The 16,782-nt window shown below is 36.6% G+C and overlaps 1 protein-coding gene across 1 annotated transcript; it reads left to right on the plus strand.

Moving 5' to 3' along the window:
• Positions 1-892: 892 nt before the first annotated feature.
• Positions 893-16,580, plus strand: LOC141657176 (transcription factor IIIB 60 kDa subunit-like). The gene is made up of 20 exons (XM_074464322.1): positions 893-1,174; positions 1,299-1,371; positions 2,126-2,207; positions 2,303-2,375; positions 4,036-4,121; positions 4,208-4,284; positions 5,121-5,177; positions 5,352-5,464; positions 7,318-7,397; positions 7,995-8,081; positions 8,263-8,343; positions 10,080-10,244; positions 10,322-10,477; positions 11,428-11,482; positions 11,579-11,694; positions 12,875-12,955; positions 14,043-14,096; positions 15,558-15,632; positions 15,803-15,856; positions 16,132-16,580. The coding sequence occupies exons 2-20, from the start codon at positions 1,301-1,303 to the stop codon at positions 16,309-16,311; spliced, it is 1,743 nt and encodes a 580-aa protein (XP_074320423.1). The 5' UTR covers positions 893-1,174; positions 1,299-1,300; the 3' UTR covers positions 16,312-16,580.
• The last annotated feature ends 202 nt before the right edge of the window (positions 16,581-16,782 follow it).

The raw sequence follows: 16,782 nt of genomic DNA on the forward strand, positions 1-16,782 counted from the left end.
TGATGATTTTTTTACTATAAAATGGTCACATTCCCGTTCTTAGAAATATCAATCGTTGTATATAATAGCATTTTGTTGAGTGGTGCCTTGGCGAGAGCTTCGGTGGGCTAGTGGCAATAGATAGTCTCTATAAATAAAAATATTTATTACAAAATTGTCACATTTTACGCTCAAATTTTTTGGCATGGAATGAGCCTTCGCTAATTGATCATTCTATAAATAAAAATATTATGTTGAATTAGGCTGATACATATATCATCTTAGGATTTCCAATACTAAAACGTACGACACAAATTGATATGTATGACTTATTAAATGATAAAATTGGTTAATTGTAAGGTTTTAAATATGGTTTTTTTTTTGTGAGATCTTATATGAAAAGTTGTATATGACAAACTTCAATATTATACAATTTTCGTTACCCAAAACATATGGTATAATGTTAAAAAAAACATATGGTACATTTTTGTATGCGAATGCCGAATGATAGGGTGGGCCGGTTGCGAGATGGAGCATTTTTATTAAAAAAGTAATTTAATGTTAGTAAATGAGTTGTTTTTTTATACATTGGAATCGTCTTACAATATAAGACCTCTCAGGCAACAAATACTATTTTTTTAATTACTAAAATCAGATTCATAACAATCTTAAATACTGGTGCGTTGACAAAGACAAATCCGCACCAGTACTACACTATTCCAATAGAAATTCACAACTTATACTACTCGTATTTTTCATTATTAACGGGTTGTCTTATTGAGCAAATTCACAACTTTTATTATTTGTATTTTTCATAATTAACATCTATATAATCTAATTAAATGTCCAATTAATGGCAATTAAATGTCCAATAAATGTGTCATGATTTATTGTGATTTTCACGAGTGATAAAGTATTAAGAAACTAATAATATTTCTACCATTTTGTAATTAAAATAGAAATTTCCATATTATAAAAAATTATTTCCTTTTTTGTTTGGCAAAAATAATTAAATAAATAAGTAGATGTGTTTCCCAAAATTTTGAAGAACCAACTCACCAATCCCCAGAGCGCGTAGCCTACACAAAAAAAACCGCCGTCGTTCACTCATTTTCGCCGCCGTTCACTCCTCCGCCGTTCACTCCTCCGCCGCATTCGCCGTCGTTGTCGCCGTCAGGCGACCAACTGCTAGTCGGTAAAACAATCATACTGTCAACTTGGGGACATTCATTCATTCTACTTAGTCTTCTTCTTCCTCTTTTATTAATTTGATTGTTTTTTTGTATATCTTAAACCCTAATTTTAATTCAATATTGTAGAGATGAGTAGTAGAAGTTGGTGCGGCAGCTGTATGAAAACGAGAGATGTTAAAACTACTGAGTTGGGCCACATGTACTCCATCTTTCTTTCTTTTTCGGATTTCCGTTTGATTTTCCCGTTTATTCGATTAGTCGATTTCTCCGTTGTAGTCGCTGTCGTTCTTGTTTCATCCTCTTTATACTGCCGATTTTGCAATAAACTGTTTATGTGCGCTTCTGTACTATGTATGAATGAGGATTGATGTAATTCAGGACTACACATGTGTTTCATGCTTAATTGTCGACAGGAGTATCTTTTCACATCTCATTTTACGATATATACTTGAAATACGTATTTCTACTTGTCGCTTTTGTGACATGGATTGTAATTTATATATCAATTATGATTATAAATTGTGTCTCAACCCGGTGTAGTCGCTGTAGTTCGTGAAAATGAATAACACTTTGTGACTCTATTTGGAATTTTGGATTTGGGGACGGTATTTTTCAAGGGCTTTAGGCTATCAATCTTTGATTAAAAAAGGACAAATAATAGATACCTGTTTTGTGAAAGGAGTATTAGGTTTAATGTTGATAAAATCCTTCGTTCTGCTCCAAAGGATCGTTGTATTAGTATTTTACGTCACGCTTTAGTTTTCTCAGTCAGCCTCTTTTTCTCCTATGTATTTTTAATGTTTAATCGATAAAGATCACACTAGCTTGTTTCTGTACTTGTTGACAGTTTTGCTTCTAAAAGACATTTGGTTGAGTGTTAATACTTAATAGTGTGATGGATGATTGCATTCTTTGTATCTTGATCTTCCTTGCTTATTATTCTCTTGTTTTAGATGTTGCACCAAATGTGGGAAAGTTGTCGCCGAAGATATGTTCAGAGAGGAAGTACAATTCACGAAGGGTCCTTCTGGGCAGGTTGGCGCTCCATTCTAGAAAAGTTCTTCACTTGTCTGCATATGCCATGTTTTTTTGTTTATTTTGGGATGTCATCGTGGGTTTCTGATTTACAGGGCGGGCCGAGTGGTTCTTATGTGAGGATTGAATCAGAGTATTCGGCTTCCCGTGAAAGGACACTACATAGGGGTATGTGCTTATAAGTATCAAAATTTGATTAGTCCTTTGCTCTGAGTATGCTTTGTTAAACTTTTTGTGATTATTCTCTGTTTTACGTATTGAGGTTTTGGATTGTTGTTGGTTTATTAAGATCTATCTTATTAGGCTGAATCGCTAGTGTGGACACCTGACCGTCTGTCAGAAAATTCACGATGATTTTCATCTAGATTAAAACAATATCTTCTGCCCAGGACTATTTTTCAACAGAGAATATAATTAAATTAGACAGTCTAAATTAAATGTCACTAATGTAACTTGGTGGCAGATAGCACAAAAGCAAGCATGCCTCCAGGCTATCGTGAAGTGTTGTATCTCCATAAATGAAAATGAACAGCGCTGCTTGATTCCCTAAAAACTGAAGATGGATTCCTTTGTCTGAATCCACAGTCATCTTTCCTTCCTACTATTCATTCATGTAATTGTTGATGCCATATTTCATGCTTCTGTACTTCAAGAATTCTTCAATTCTCGTTTGTTAAACCACTGGCACACGTTTAAATCTTGCAAATGGAACTGAACTCATCCCAAACAAAGAAAAAGCTAAATGCCACCCAAGAACCAGTCAAGGACAAAAGAGCTAGAGGCAACCAAGTTAAAACACTTTTATCTTCACATGGGGTCTTGTCTTCAGAGAGCCCAAACAAGCCTTAGACAGAGCCTTTTATCCCTCAATAGCCTGGGAGGAGCAGTCAAGGCAATGTCATCTTTCGAATAATGCACGCTAAGCCTCTAATTTTAGCCATGATTTAAGTATTACTCGAAAGGCCAAGTTCCAGGAATTTTCTCATGAATTTTCTAATGAAGTAGTTCAGTAGCTGTCTCTTCTTATTTGCATTTTGTTCAACATTTTCGTACACGGCGGTCATTCTGTTGCTATCTCGTATACAAAGACCCCCCTTCCTCTTCATGTCTTCTACTCAATTTAGTCTCTCATAAATAAATAGGTTAAGGATGAAGTCACTGTTTCTGCCTAAACCTAAAGACAAGGACATTGGAAGATTATAAGGGTTCAGTGTGGGACTTTATAATTGGGTATAAGTGTATCTCTTATTTTTACAACCATTAGAAAAGTTATGGCTTGCTGGGCTATAATGGAAATTATCCAGAAGCCCTTTTTTTTTTTTTTTTTTTTTTCTTCCAGAAAATGAGTGCATATAGGAAATGGAGGATTACCTAAATTGATGAATTGGTGAAGGAGATCCTTCACAATATTTTGTAATGTGATGTAACTTTATCAGTAATTCACTAATTGCAAAGGACTTATAAATTACATCGATGAAGGCTAATCAATTCTACAAAGAAGGCTAGCTGAGGGTGGGGATCACTAAAAGACAAAAAAAGTTGCAAAAAGTAAGTGTCAAACACTCAAACTCACGACCAGGAGAACAATAAATACCGATAGGTATAGTGGTATACTAAATACACTTGACCAACTGCAATCCACAGTATTTTAGCGCGCGTAAACAAATTTGCCAGGTTCTGTTCAAGTGCACTGCTTGCACAGGTCATTAGCCGCACGTGCCAAAATGAAAATTGTCTGTGCGGCAGGTAGACAACTGGGTTAGGGTTATTTTATCAAATATGGCTGTACAACTTCAAGGCATGACTATTTTTCTGTTTCTTGCTGCAGCCTATGAATTCATTTATGAAATGGTTCAGAACATGGGCGTTGGTGATGGAGATTTTCTAGCTAAACCTTCCGTGCGATTTTATGAAGTGAGTTGTACAAAACTGTGCCTATTTTTGAGGGACACACAGTTCTTATAATCATATGACGTCATGTATGTCTGTTTTTGTTAAAGATAGCCGTTGAGAAAAATTTTGTGCGTGGCCGTAGAGCTGAGCAGGTGGCAGCTGCATGTCTTTACATTGCATGTCGGTAAGCAGTTTAATTGCGTAAATATTGTTCAAATGTTTGCCTACTCTGTAGTTGGACTTGGACTGGATCTAGCTAAGTATTGATACTCATTCACTATGTTGCTCAATCTCGCGTAAGGTGTAGGGTTCTGGTACTGTTCCTAGTGTTAGGTTCTCCAAGGTACGAAATTGTAGACCCTACGACCCTGTCCGAATTTTTTGACATGGGTATGGGGACATGGCTAGTATAAAAAGAGTTTTTCCTTTTATTTATTTAATCTTTCATTAATGAAAATGTCAACGGTGTGACATATATTGAATGTCGTTACATTCTGTCCAATATGGTCAAATACTATGTAATACATACTGGCAATATGCCACGGGCCCATAGCCCGCAACCCACAAGCCCACAACCCACAAGCCCACATTAGTCAGTTCAAAATGATGATATAGTAAAACAAACCGTTAACAAGAAAGAAAATCAAAAGATCTCTAATACTCTTCTTTTGCTCAATGAAGTAGAAATATCAGCCAGACGCCGGTCATATTCGTTACGCATTCTGCACGGGGATCCGTCTCTTGTCTAGCGGACACGGGGGTTGGGTCAAAATAGGTTGTATCGAAGCAACGCAGTTCATAAGAGATTGGAGTAATTAAGAAATCTGTGGTGAAATAGATGTTGATTCCGTGAATAATTCTTACCAGTGCTGTCATGAAAGTTAGGCACCTTGCCACTCTGATGTTATCAGTTGTGTAGGACCTTGTCTCTTTTAAGAGTTACTGCGATGAAATGATGAATTGTTCTTGGAATCACTAAATCATGTAGCTAACTTATCTTTTCGAATCTTGCTTGTGCAGGGAAAAAAACAGACCATTCCTCCTTATTGAATTTTCAGAGTATTTGAGAGTTAATGTGTAAGATGTCCTATACTAATTTGGGAGTCGTGTACTTTCTGAAGACACTTCTCTGCACGTGCACATAATTTCACTTAGATCTTCATGGCTTCCCCTTAACTCATTCTATCAAGACATTTGGTGTTATGATATAATATGTCTTTGTTTTGCATCTTGGTTCATTCTGCATTGCAGCTATGTCTTGGGTGCTGTATTTTTGCAGCTTTGCAAAGTGTTGCATCTTCAAGAACACACCATTGTTCGGAAGCTAGTTGATCCAAGCCTCTTTATTCATCGGTTCGCATATGGTATGCATTTAGCCTATGACAACAATGGTTGTATAGTTGGTTTAAAGAAGTTGTCGTTCCCCAAATGCAATTTAGCATTTGACATGCCTAAACATGCACGTCGATTCTATACTTTGTCTATGACTTTTGTTTTTGTATTCTACCATATAGGGCAAAAAGGTAGGTACAACCCCTCTTCAAAGAGATATCAATTTGATTCCCCGAAATATCCAGAAAACAATAACCGCAAAAACAATGTATACTAGTTACCGTAACGTTGTTAAGTAAAAGGAATGAACAATCTCGTGTACCGTTTGTTTGACTGGGAAGATATAAAAGCAACAAATTGAACAATATTGCTGTGTGTTTGGTTCGTGAATTGCAGCAGCAAGAAATAACAATGACACTTTTTTTTTTTTGAGCTTTTCGATGTGAAACAAGAGCAGCAATTAACAAGAAGAACACGAAATATAAAAGGGATATTTAGCCTTGAATTTCGGCCTGAAATCGCAGCTAATAACGAAAGAGATTGGAGCCCAATCCTCAATCGCCAATTCGAATTACAATCTCGAATTTTGTATACAAACTGATCTTCAATGATCAAAAGCTTGCAACGGTTTTTGTGTTTTTTTCAAACTTCAATTTCATAATCTCAAATCTCTTTCGTTATTAGCTGCGATTTCAGGTCGAAATTCAAGGCTAAATATCCCTTTTATTTTCACTGTTTCTTTTCGTTATTTTGCCGCTGTTTTGTTTCAATCAGAAAAACCAAAAAACAAATTGTTCGTTTCGCTTCCGCATATAAGTCAATGGATCAGATTTCACATCATAATACAAGCTAATAAAAACTTTATATGCCAAGAAAGAATGTGGACTGTTCTTTGCAAAGCTGCAAAAACCCTTGCATTTCTCTTCTGCCAACCATAGTAGATAGTAGCAAGTAGAGTTGTGTCTATCAGTCTATGAAGCCCAACCAAATCAAAATACTGCTCCATAGCTCATTCATGTAGGCACACTGAAAAATAAATACTCATGGGATTCATTCTGAGCATAACAAAATTACACCTGTTTGCCTGTGAAACTAAAAGCTTCTACTGACAGTCTCCAAATTAAAGGTGAACTCTACTGTAAAGCAACAAATGCTTGTTTTCTTGGGGTTCAACCTCAGTCCAGAGGACTCAGCAAATCTGTCTACAGTCATGACCCCTTTAATAGAAGGTTTATCACCTCGAGCAAAAAACATCAATTCACTAGCAAATGAAAGGTGCTTAAGATGAAGCTTAGCACATTTAGGGTTATGACTATATTTTTTTTTTCATTTGTTTCTCCCTTAAGCATACGAGTGAGGATCCCCATAGCTAGTACAAAAACATAGGGTGACAGGGGGTCCCTTGGCCGTATTCCTTTCTTCCTCTTAATGAACACGTCAGAGGAACCCTTTATTTGTTGGAAAATTAATTTGTGGGTACTCATGTACCCACTTAACAAATTCGACTGGGAAATTGAGTTCCATCATAGCCTCCTGCAAGAAGTCCCAATTCATGGAATCTTTTGCCATGTCATTGCTATCCTTTTTTCGAATGTGCAGTTTACATTTTTTGCTTCTCAGTTTAGCACTTTTTTCGAATGTGCGGTTCGCATTTTTTTCTGCTCATGTCAGCAGATGTGGTTCACATTTTTCGCTGCTCATTTCAGCAGATGTCTCTTGATGGACTTATGTTAATGGTTCTAAAGAGTTGGTGTCCTGTAGTTTGGAAAATTTCTTTCATCTTTAAAAAAAATATGAACTAATGTATAAATTGAAATATAGTTTTTAATAAGATCAAATTACTCTTGAACGTGCTACAAACAATTTTTCAAAATGACTTTTGCAGGTTTGTTGGGGGAGATAAACCACGAGGTTGAGAAAACTGCATTGCGCATAATGACTAGTATGAAACGAGATTGGATGCAGGTATTGATAGCTCTGTTGTGTTTTAATCAGTTATCAGACAAGTTTCTTAGTTTATCAGTCCTTTCATTCATACCAACACTTCAAATACTTGCTGAACAATAGCATGTAAAATCACCATGTAGGAACCCCATAAATAGTGAGAGATAGCCTAGTAGTTCTTCCGTTCTAATCACAATTATGTTTGATGGTTGATCCACCCTTTAGGTTGATGTAGTTCCATATGATTATAGTTGCCTGTTGAAGTTAATTGCTTGAAATAGGACTTCAAATATATGCTCAGCTTAAATGCATTTCCACTTAGAAATGCAAGTTAATCAGAATTAAACTCACAAAATTTCACCGGTGAAGTTATGATAGCTGCCATTTCTGCAACTCCAGAGTCCAGATCAGTCACTGTGACCACAATCATAACTAACACATTCAAAATGGACCACAAGTTTAAGCACAGTTGGCAGTGCTGCACTTTTTCGATCAAACAAGAACCCTCTTAGTTTCACAGGGGTGTCTTAAGTTGAAAACTTCAGTTAAGGTCATCCCCTCACTTTGCTACTCTTAATCCCTTAACCCCGTCTTGTGTTTTAATTTGTGCATTGGCAGACGGGGAGAAAGCCTAGTGGCTTGTGCGGAGCAGCATTGTATATTTCTGCTCTTTCATATGGTCACAAGATTCCAAAGACTAAAGTTGTAAGTTTTTCCTTTTTTTCTGCGTGAACTACCTGCAGCAACATATTTTTCTATAGCCTGTGACCTGTCTGTAGGCGAAGGTTATGGGAGTCATTTGTAGAATGATTTTACTATGTCATAATATTGATTCAGCAAAATCTCGTAATTTTTCTTCAGTTAACAATCTTACTACTTTGTGCAGATCAAGGTTGTACATATATGTGAAGCAACATTGAATAAGAGGTTGATTGAGTTTGAGGGAACAGAGTCAGGAAGCCTTACGGTGTGTGCATGCTTGAAATTCGCATCATGATGTTTTCTTCTGACTTACAGTCAATTACGAATTTACGAGTGGCTATACTATACTGCTGTCTCTTTCTCTCTCTCTCTTTTTTTTTTCTAAATAATGATAGGTCTTAAACAGCTTGATTACACTACTATTTTTCACCGTCAGTGGTGATCAAGGACACTAGTTGTTTTTGAGAATGTTAGTGTTCTTAATGCCTGCTGAGGTAAATAATACTCCCTCCATACCACACCAATGGTAACGTTGACTTTTTCACACTTGTCGAGACACGTTTTGCAACGTAAATATCTTTTGTTACACATTATTAAAAATTATTAAAATTTGATATTCTTATACTCCCTCCTAGTCGGTGTTTTCTTCCCCTTTGATGTGGGCACAAGATTTTAGGAGAATGATTAAAGAATGAATAAAGGAAGATGGTGGGGTTTGTGAATTGGAGAGAGGAATGAATAATTAGGAATTAAATAAGGAATTGTGAGTAAGGTGGGGTTTGGTGACAGGAGAGAGGGATGAATAAAATAAGAGTAAAAGTTAGGTGAGGTTTGGTGATAGGAGAGAGGGATGAATAAAATAAGAGTAAAAGTTAGGTGGGGTTTGGTGATAAGAGAGAGGGATGAATAAAATAAGAGTAAAAGTTTCCAAAATAAGAAAGGGGAAGAAAACCTGAATAATCCATTTAAGGAAATAGGGAAGAAAATAGTGGATAGGAGGGAGTAGCATTTATGACGATAAATCAAACAAGATCTCACATGAGTATATTTTGTCTTATAGATTAAGAATAATATCGAAGATTCCCTACGACCATGAATAGTGGCAAAACGGTCAATGTTACCATTGGTCTGGTATGGAGGGAGTAGTCTGTAGGCTAAATGGAAGGCTATTGCAGTAGAGGCTCCTGATCTGTTATCTGGTTCCAGTTATTTGGATAAACGTTACTGGGGCTAAAAACATATTTTATATGCTGTTTGAGCTTAAAGTGGAGCTTACTTTTTAGACATTGGTGATAGTCCCACTCTAGGCCGTTTTATCTTCTCTTTGGGCCGTTTTTTTTTTTTTTAGGAACTCAGGGGGCGTTTGTTTCGTGCATGGGTATGGGTTTGAAATCAGGAATAAAGCCTGGGTGTTATTGGGTTGGAAGTTGGAAGTTGGAACTTGATTTCACATATCTCGTGTTTGTTTGAATTCTGGGTGGTATGAGGTTGTAACTCAAATTTTGAGTTAAAAATCTGTAAAATATCATATTATAAATATAAGTTTAAATATTATAAAATCATGTAAATAAAGATCTAATCAAATAAATATATAAAAGATTTCATTTACTATATGCTGTAATTTTTTATTTTTTTTCACTTTTTTCTAATTTGGTACCCATGTGTATTAATCTCATACCCATCCCCCTCCTTGGCAATGAGAAACCCATACCGTAATGGCTTGAGGTATGGATATGAAACCCTTACTTTTGTCAAACCTACACCTCATACCTTTATTGAGTGAATCAAACACCTCCTTGTAGAGTTGTAGACTTATTTATCTGCTAATGTCATTGACTGCTATCATATTGGGTCCTGCACTCAAATCTTGATTACTAAAAAGACATTGCTGCTTTGGTGATGTTTTACTTGGTGATACAACTACCTTATAGAATCTATCATATTTCTTTTGGTTATGAAATCGGTTCAACGTTTTCCCTTAACTAACTATGCTGGTGACAGATAGAGGAATTCATCCAGAAAGCTGAGGAGATTGAGAACAATGTTAATCAACATACTTTCATTAAGGGTAACATGTCTAAAGAAGGTGAATTGCTTTGTGAACATAAGAATAGTGCCAACACATCTCATTTTGCCCATGGATTGTGTGAAGATTGTTACATAGAGGTATTATTCTACTTCTATCAAAGTCGTTAATACTCTTCAACTTTGACATCCTTTTTATGCACTGTTCCATGATGCAGTTTATAAGAATATCAGGAGGTCTTGATGGGGGATCAGAACCTCCAGCTTTCCAGCGTGCTGAGAGAGAGAGGTTGGCCAAGGCACGTGCAGAGGGAAATGCTAAGAATTCTCTACTGGATATAGAACAAGCTGAAAGCAGTTGTATCAACCCAGCTGTACTAACCTTGTGTTGTTTTAGCTACAGTTATTTGTTTTCCGTCAATTGCATGGTGTCACACATCACTGTGCCATTCTATTGTGCCAATTCTTCTAAAAAGAGGCCTTCTGCCTAGGCTCTAGGGTAGGAAGATGGAACTTTTATGTGTACTGTGAACACCTTCTTTCAAAATTGCAATATTCTAGGCTCACAATGGCAATTGTAAAGAGGGTGTTTGTACATGAGAAACACTTACATATTACCACTTTGGGGTACCAACTGAGATAAACCCACTTAAATTAATGGTTGTTTACTTTTATTTTATTTTCTTTTATATATGTGAGATGCATGGATTTGTTTGTGCTTTTTCCTCCAGTGTTCCATACTTTCTGCGGCATACGAATGCTGTAGTAGCATATCGGCCTTCAGTTACCGTCAAATGAGCACATTCCAAAACTGACGCTTCTAGAGAAGAAAAAATGAAATTAGTGAGACCTTAAGCTTCTTCTAGTTGGCACTTCCCTCTTAACTTTAAAAATGAAGTTTCAGTATGGGAGCAGAGCAGCAAAATTTTGCAGTTAAAACTACCTAATACATGAAAATATGATGGAATTAATGTTTGGGGTGGTATTAAAATTCCAGAGTGGTCTTATATTTCCATGATAAAAATTCATCACATTGTTCTTTGTCAATATGATGGAATTAATGTTTGGGGTGCTTTAAAGCTTGAAGGGTATTCTGCATTTCAAAATACGTTTTATCAGTGGAGTTGTGGAAGTAGACCTCTTTGTCAATGTTTGTAGTTGAGAACTGCGTATTGCTCTTTTACTGCGCTTGATTATGTTAATATTCTATATAAAGATGAATATTTTATTAAAAGAGCAGTGAATTCTGTGTGTTGCATTTGCTGACTGATGAGAAGATCCGTTTTAAAATTGTGATTTTAACGAATTTCTTGTCTTTTTTCAGATTGAGAATGTAACAAGGGCGGATGCTGGTGGAGTTGATCAGATGAAAACCACAGGTTTGTGTTTTTATTCACCATGTGTTGTAGGGTCTTCTTGATTGACAATTGTAGTGAATAGATTTAACAATTTTTATTGTCACCATAATGTACCAGAAGCTGCAATTGAGCATGGAGTTCTAGATAGTTTAGGAGGCATTTCTGGAACAGCTGATGATCTGGGTATGGAAGGTGACGAATCAGATAATTTTTCTGATATTGATGATGCAGAGGTGTGTACTATTTTGTTTTGCTTGTGGTGACGGACATGTGCTCTAAAAAATTATGTGGTACGCTGTCTGCAAATAATTGTAGAAATATGCTTTAGGAGATACGGATGATATTTCAAGGTCATGGCTAAAAATTTGCGTATTTATTGATTCTGTTTCGAACACCAATTCCATCATTTGCCGTTATAGATCCTGCATAGGCAAGTGTGAAGGAGGTATATTATAATGCCACATCTAGCTGCAGTAAGAGGTTATTAGTGTAAGGGGGTGTTTGGTCCATCTAAGGGTAAGGGAATAGAATCAAGAAAAGGAAAGAGGGGAAAGGGGGTGTTTATGGTGGTGGGTGAGGGTAAGGAGTTGGAGGAGTTGGGGGTAACAAAGGGGTAAAGGGAATGCTTGTTTTAGTCAAACAAACACAAACAAAGGGAATCACTAATTTTGATTCCCTTGCCCTTTCCTGAATATCCCCAACCAAGCATCCCCTAAGTGTTTGCCAAGGACCCGCTGAAGTTATAATTATGTAAGCGACAAAGGTGGAGATTGGTGTAATTACTAATGGAGGGATCACACGTTGCTTATTTTTTTTAGTTTAATTTTTTTTTTCAAATGTCACAACCAATATTTTCTAAAAGTCGCACTTCACTGGTGAAATTGGTTTTCACGAAGTTTGCTGTGTGTTGATGATTTGTATCTCCTTGGTTTTCACCTATGATGCTCGGACTCTTCACCTGACCCTGAGGATCCGGTGGACAGGATCCAGACACGGATCCGGACATGGATCCTTGACGGATCCTTCTATAAGAAATCGGTGTGAGAGTGTTTTGTTCTTACCCTTTGTTTTGTAAAACAGCCCTATATCAGGAGTGATCTTGACATTAATTTAATGCCGTAATAAAGTCTTCATTCATGTTAAACATGAAGAAACTACTTTTCCTTTCTTTTCTTTGATTATTTTAACTAATAATCAATTTTTTCAGAAAAAAATAAAAATTAGCGGAGTCCAAATTTAAATTTGGATCCTCGTATCCGAGTCCTTGTTTTTGAGATTTCAAGGATCCGACACTCGGATCTGTACCCGTGTCGGATCCTCATCCCCAAGTCCGAGCATCACAGGTTTTCACAACCAATCTGTTGATGATTTGTATCTCCTTTGTACATGTCGAACTTAGAAATTTTTTCGCAGGTTGATGCTTACTTGCATAATGAAGAAGAGACGCAATACAAGAAGATGATCTGGGAGAAGGTTAATTGGGAGTACCTTGAGGTCTAGTTCTATGTCAACTCATCTTTACTTGAAATGTCTTGTTATCATGGAAACCATAGATACCAGTTACTATGGAATCTAGTCTGATGAATAAGACCAACCTATGTCATCTCTCCACATGAGTGAGGAGAGGATAGGCACGGACTATCAACCCACCTCGAAATAGCGATTTTAAGTGTATTGGCCATAAAGTCTGCTAATTTATTAACCTTGTGAAAGCAACGAGTAACTAGCCTCTTGGATAAGAGCACGGAAGACCTTAATATGTGCAATAACATTATCAATCGGAAAATTTCCACATTGTGCTTTGAGCTTGACTTGCACTTTGGTGCCTTATGGTTTGGTTGATGTCGCTTTGATGACTTGACGTTTGAGTTATTTCCCACTTGGATCACCCGGTTTGAGATATTCCTCCCTATGGTGATTTAAGGGATACATAAGTCCATCTTTATCTAAACTAATTAAGTTTTTTTTTACGGTTCGAAAGGATGATTCATGTCAGCCGACCCCAAATCATTTTGGGATTAAGGCTCTGATGTTGTTGTTGTTGTTGTTGTTGTTGTATAATAAAAAGCAAAAACAAACTGTAATATAAATCATTATGAATAATTGTCACCCAATTTTGCGACATTTTTTTTTTTTTGTGGATGAAGTTTTGGTCATGGTACACTGTAGGTAACTAGCCAACCCTCTAGGCATCATAGTCTAATTTAGCCCATACCTTATGGCACCTAAACTAAATTATTCAGTATATGACACCCTTATGGTGGGACCCTTCCCCGGACCCTCGCTTTGCGGGGACGCCATCGTGGACTTGGCTGCACTTTTTTTTTTTTTTTTTTAAATTTTCAGAATTCCCTAAGTGCCAGCTATAACGCAGTTTCATGAAGGTACAAAGAAAGAATTTTATCTTTGCTTATGTCGTCTAGTCTAGATTGCATCTATTTGGAATGTTATTTTATCTATTGTGGAATTTATTTGTAGTTCTTCTTAACTTGTAAAGTTGGAGCTTGTCCTCTTGTTCCCCTGCCCCACTTTCTCTTATCTGATTTTAAAGTGTGTGATGTGATGTTGCATACATGTGCAGGAACAAGCACAAAAAGCAGCTGCGGGTCTTCTGAATGTTCCGAAGCCAAAAAAGGTGCAGTATAATGCTTAATGTCATCCTTGCTCGCCTTTTTTTTTTTAAATATATTTCAATATGTTGGAAACTTTCTGTATCAGATTGACTGTGTTTTTGGCGACAAGGAGAAATCTTCTGAAAATTCAGTTTTTTTTTTCAGCCGTGGAGTAATGTTAGCACATCTTGTCCTATGCAGGTCACACGGAAACATGTCATATATATATATATAAATAAAGTCAATAAACGTTGTAATGTATGTTGCTCGGAATCGGTTAGAAGTATTCGACATTGGTGCGTATCCAAATGTCGAATTCGTCTATATTATGGAAAAGCATCATGTTTTTGTTCTAAGATGAAGTGTCCGGGTGTCCTACCCATGTCTGAGTGTCGAGTGTCCGACATGGGTACGAGAGGTAATCTTGAAGAGTCCGAGCAACATAGTCGTAATGTCAACATCGAACATCGAAACTTACTCCAAACAAGACCTGTAAAACTTTTTCGTGCTCCATATTAGTAATTGTTTCTGAGTTTGAGTAGGAATAGGAAAAAAAAAATTGATGGTGAGCGTAGGCTCTAAAAAATTTAAGGCTGTTCTTTTTCAGGTGCGAATTTTACTCTTTGATGTACGCCTTTTACAATTATACTCTTGTCATTTTTTCCTCACCCTCTCAGTCAATTGATTTTTTCAACTCCCTTCCCTTCACCTCCCTCCGACGACCCATGCTCCGGCCGACTCGAGGTTCCCTTTAGCCGACTACCCTTGTCCCCTATCCAGCACGCTCATTCCCTTGTCCGACCACCTCGCTCCCCTGTACGACCACCCCGCTCCTTCTGACAACCACCCATCCATTTCTCGTCCTTCCCCGACCCTTGCTCCCCAGACCCGCGTTCCCCAGCAATTTTTTTTTGGTACTACACTTGCAGCAAGAAACAATTAATTCAGTTTTTTTTGTCCTGTTAATTGTTTGGTTACTACACTTGAAATTTCGCAAGCAAATTGTTTGGTACTACACATGAATTTTGGCATCATTTTTTTCTCTGTGAATTATTTTTGTTCAATTATGCGTAAACGGCGAATTTCGATTAAGTTCAGATGGTTGTTATTATGGCGAGTTGAGTTATTGTTCAGCACTGGCAATGAAATCAATTCTAATTGGAAATTTAGAAGGGAAACAATTAATTGGAGGATTATAATCCATTATTTTAGTTTTTAGAACAATTAGATTCGATTTTAGAGAAAAGCTACATATAAGACTTAATTTGGTTAGGTTTAGAAAAAGGGTATGATATGGAAAATTAATGAAAAAGAGTATGTGAAAGAGGAAAGTTCGATGTGAAAAAGTAGATTCGAAAAATTACTGCAGCAAAGCTTCTCGCCTTCTCCATTTGCTTTTTTCTGGGATCGAAATTGGATTTTATGTGCATGTATTTCTTTCTATACGACTCCGCTCTATAAAATCTTTCATATGTATTTATCAGGAACGTCAGCAAAAGAAGACAAATGGAATCGCCCAGACTGCATCTGAAGCTGCTCATCAAATGTTGAGCAAAAAGGTAATAAGCAAAAATTAAAAACAGGCATATTGTATTATTAGAGTTGACTTTTTGTCCCGTTTCTGACTCTCTGCCTGGATGGAGTCTCAACACCTGTATAACTACCAGTTAATGACTTGACATGAAATGGCGTTTAATATATCTTGCTTTGATTTTGTTGTTGGTTTCAGAGAGTTAGTTCAAAACTCAACCATGACAGATTGAAGGAACTGTTTGATGAGCCTGTAAGTTCTTGCTATACGATAGTACTGTAATACTTTTGATTCTAAAATTTGTTGCTGGAGTGTTGAGAATGGTAATTCTGACCGTCAGTTTACTAAGCGTCATCATGTACTGGAATCAGACGACAGTTTCATTTAGTATTAGTATTCTCAAACACAAGCAGTGTCTGTCGCATGGTTGCTCAGTACAAGGCTGTGTGCATTTTGATTTTGTACTCGTCTTTATTTCTATTTACAAAGAAAATTATGAATTTATGTCAACTTGTCTATATTTGCAGGTAGTTTCTGATAGCCCAAAGAGGATTCGCACAGAAAGCTTTCCAGAAAAGAAAAATCAAGGAGAGAATGACGAGGATAATGAATACTATGACGAAAAGAAAACATACGATGATTACCAGGATGATCCATACAGTTACAATGAAGAGGAGTACGAAGAGTTTGATGATGGGCTGTTCTGACGGTCATTCAGTAGTTCTATTAGTTACGCTAGATTACGTTTACAAGAATCACAAGAACTGGGGAAGGCTATTTTATATCATAACTATATATATTTATATATCTCACATATTTATTTACGTCACCTGCTTTAATAAGTAGCTGAGTGCGAAGCTTTGTACAGAACCGAACGTACCTGACATGGAGTGACATCTGCTTGGTATTTTGTAGTTCAAATTTGCAAAATTGGCAATTGTTTATTCGATTATATAAGTTGACGTCATTTCTGGAATACTCATTTATTCATCAACATAAATTGTATAAATTGATGTTAATTTCACATGGAAGATTATCTCATACAATATATCTTGCCCTTTAAACGAATGTCGTACTAATTATCATCAAATCAGATACTTCATTGTCCATGAAAGAAGATATGATGTATATGTAATACATCTCCCCTTTTCTATTCCTCCAATTATTGTCATGAAAGT

The sequence above is a fragment of the Silene latifolia genome, chromosome 5, assembly GCF_048544455.1.
Source record: "Silene latifolia isolate original U9 population chromosome 5, ASM4854445v1, whole genome shotgun sequence".
In the NCBI taxonomy this organism is placed as follows: Eukaryota; Viridiplantae; Streptophyta; class Magnoliopsida; order Caryophyllales; family Caryophyllaceae; genus Silene; species Silene latifolia.

What these genes read in the sequence shown, in the direction of transcription:
- LOC141657176 (XM_074464322.1), top strand. Translation starts at nt 1,301, where the DNA reads ATGAGTAGTAGAAGTTGGTGCGGCAGCTGTATGAAAACGAGAGATGTT. An exon ending in GCAGTTGTATCAACCCAGCT is followed by an intron (nt 10,478 to 11,427) that starts GTACTAACCTTG and finishes GTCTTTTTTCAG; the next exon opens with ATTGAGAATGTAACAAGGGC. An exon ending in TTAATTGGGAGTACCTTGAG is followed by an intron (nt 12,956 to 14,042) that starts GTCTAGTTCTAT and finishes ATACATGTGCAG; the next exon opens with GAACAAGCACAAAAAGCAGC.